The sequence below is a fragment of the Penaeus chinensis genome, chromosome 9, assembly GCF_019202785.1.
Source record: "Penaeus chinensis breed Huanghai No. 1 chromosome 9, ASM1920278v2, whole genome shotgun sequence".
Lineage (NCBI taxonomy): Eukaryota > Metazoa > Arthropoda > Malacostraca > Decapoda > Penaeidae > Penaeus > Penaeus chinensis.
The window spans coordinates 30,375,130-30,377,629 of record NC_061827.1 but is presented as its reverse complement, the minus strand read 5'-3'; the positions used below and the strand labels follow the sequence as shown (position 1 = coordinate 30,377,629).

At 39.1% G+C, this 2,500-nt stretch overlaps 1 protein-coding gene across 4 annotated transcripts in view; it reads right to left on the bottom strand.

Annotated features, from left to right (window-relative positions):
• The window catches only part of LOC125029170, a 21,803-nt gene that overhangs the window by 8,856 nt on the left and 10,447 nt on the right, over positions 1–2,500 (bottom strand). For all 4 annotated transcript variants that reach the window (XM_047619018.1, XM_047619020.1, XM_047619016.1 and 1 more), the window contains exon 9: positions 1–411. This exon is cut by the window's left edge and continues 1,447 nt beyond it. In XM_047619018.1, the coding sequence (XP_047474974.1) occupies positions 1–411 (411 nt within the window). The remainder of the gene's footprint in view (positions 412–2,500) is intronic.

Sequence of the window (2,500 nt, the reverse complement as noted above, 5' to 3'; positions counted from 1 at the left end):
TTTAGCTTCTAAGTTTTCCAATCTGGCCAACATGCTAGCAGGTGAAGCAAGGTAACTATGGTCTAAAGATAATCTTGGACTCTTATTTACTTCTAGCGAGGCACAAGAAGGCTTTATGTTAGCCTGTGGGCTTTGAAGTCCAGCAGAGCTTTTCTCCAATACCTTGGGTTTACGAGATGGTAAGTCATCACATTCACTTTCACTAGATGATTCCATTGCTAAATTAATGCCAGGAGAGTGTTTTCCAGAACTCCTCTGACGACTTCTCCTTCCGCTATCACCATGCCTACAGCCTCGGGAACCACTTTCTAGATCCGTGTACCACCAACTAGGTCCTTCCAATGGATCCTCCTCCTGTTGACTTGGACAATGTGATGTCTCTTCTGGCTGACGATCTGACACATCACCTCCCTGCCAAGGAGCAAACATGTGGGTCAGACTATATAATCAAGATCTTAGATAATGGCAAACAACTGAATTCAAACTGCATAGCACCACACAATAAAACATGAAACAGATTACATGAAGCCTATCTGATATCACTACACTATCTATCATCCTGTTCAAGAAAGGTTTAATGGATACCCTTCCTTAAAATAAATATAAATAAATTAATAATATAAAAGTAAAATGTAAATTTTGTTTTAAGTGAACTTACATAAACTTCTTGCAGATCTATTTTTCATTCATTGGAAATTTCTTATATTAATAAATCTTTTACAATTTTCTCAAAGACAGTATCATGGACAGGCACAAGCATTGACATTTTTGGTATGTCTAAAAATTACAGCAAGCCTGTTTCCTATCCTAGTTCAAGTTCTCTCATGATTATAATCTATACCACAAAACTAATACTTGAATCATATACTGAACTTTCTATACTGTCTGTAACTTTACATTTCTATCAGACAGGAGCCAAATAGCTTCTAAGGAACAATAAGTTCTGAATCTCCGGTGGCATTGGTCTAGAACTTTCTAGAATATGCACAAATGAATTAGACATATCAACCTAATACCAAGAGGCCAGCTAAAATGCAGAGAGGTCTGACTTTCCAGGATGTACATTAATGTGGCAGCATGCAGGCAACCAGTACATGTGCTTACATATTATATATGCACCAATAACATACTGATTTGTGGCCTGGCTTTGATACAGATGTGTATGAAATAATGAGGCCTTACTGCTAATTCTCAGCTGAAAGTCCCTTAGAAGAATCAGGCTACCATAGTTCAAAGTCAACTTAAGGGCTATAAACATAAGGCAAAGGATTGTAATACAATAAGCAAATCCTTAAACATCACTTCTGAGAGCATAAATACCTAACATACTTGACATTGAAGTGATTGTGTCACATTTTCTACAGCTCAGGAATCCCTTTTCTCCTAGTTATGGTCATGGCAGTAGTAGCGCAGTGTAGTGTAGTGTAGTGTAGTGTAGTGTAGTGTAGTGTAGTGTAGTGTAGTGTAGTGTAGTGTATGTAGTGTAGTGTAGTGTAGTGCAGTGTAGTGCAGTGTAGTGCAGTGCAGTGTAGTGCAGTGTAGAGCAGTGCAGTGCAGTGCAGTGTAGTGTAGTGTAGTGTAGTGTAGTGTAGTGTAGTGCAGTCCAGTGCAGTGCAGTGTAGTGTGGGCAGTGTAGTGTAGTGTAGTGTAGTGTAGTGTAGTGTAGTGTAGTGTAGTGTAGTGTAGTGTAGTGTAGTGTAGAGCAGTGCAGGGTAGTGCAGTGTAGAGCAGTGTAGAGCAGTGCAGTGCAGTGTAGAGCAGTGCAGTGCAGTGCAGTGCAGTGCAGTGCAGTGTAGTGTAGTGTAGTGTAGTGTAGTGTAGTGCAGTGTAGTGCAGTGCAGTGTAGTGTGGTGCAGTGCAGTGCAGTGTAGTGTACTGTAGTGTAGTGTAGTGTAGTGTGGGTGGGTGGTTGGGTTGTTTTTGTCATTGCTGCATCAAGATGGTAATGGACTTTTTTCCATAACTTCTTTCTAAGTAGTCTACAACTTTGTGCAATAACAAAACATAACATTTTGTTATTTATGTCACTTTCTAATATTTTTTTGTATTATTTAATCTTCTGCAGTGTGCCATTCATGGATGGCAGGAATAGAATCCTGAGCATAGAAATGGTTTCTTCCCTAGAGCTGCCACTCTTACAGCCAAGGCTTTAAGAGTGCATTCCACACTCATTTACCAGTAAAAATAAATGCCCAATGAGTCTAATCTAATCTTTGTGCCCTTGTGGTGAGTAATTCCCCTTATCCTGGCCTTCAGTCAAATTTTTCATAGAAGCATGTTCTTGGTACTCAGTCCTTAATGAATTGATGGTCATGTCAACTACATCCATTGGGTTATACATCCTTTTCAAGGAAGAAACAAAATCAAGTTTCTCTATTAATCTTGTTTAATAATCAGCAAAAAAAAAGTAAATGGCTGAGTAAATTCATACCACATGAACCATCAATAACTGGCAGTGAAAGAACAAGGACTAATCAACTTCCATCTCTCACCAAGTTCA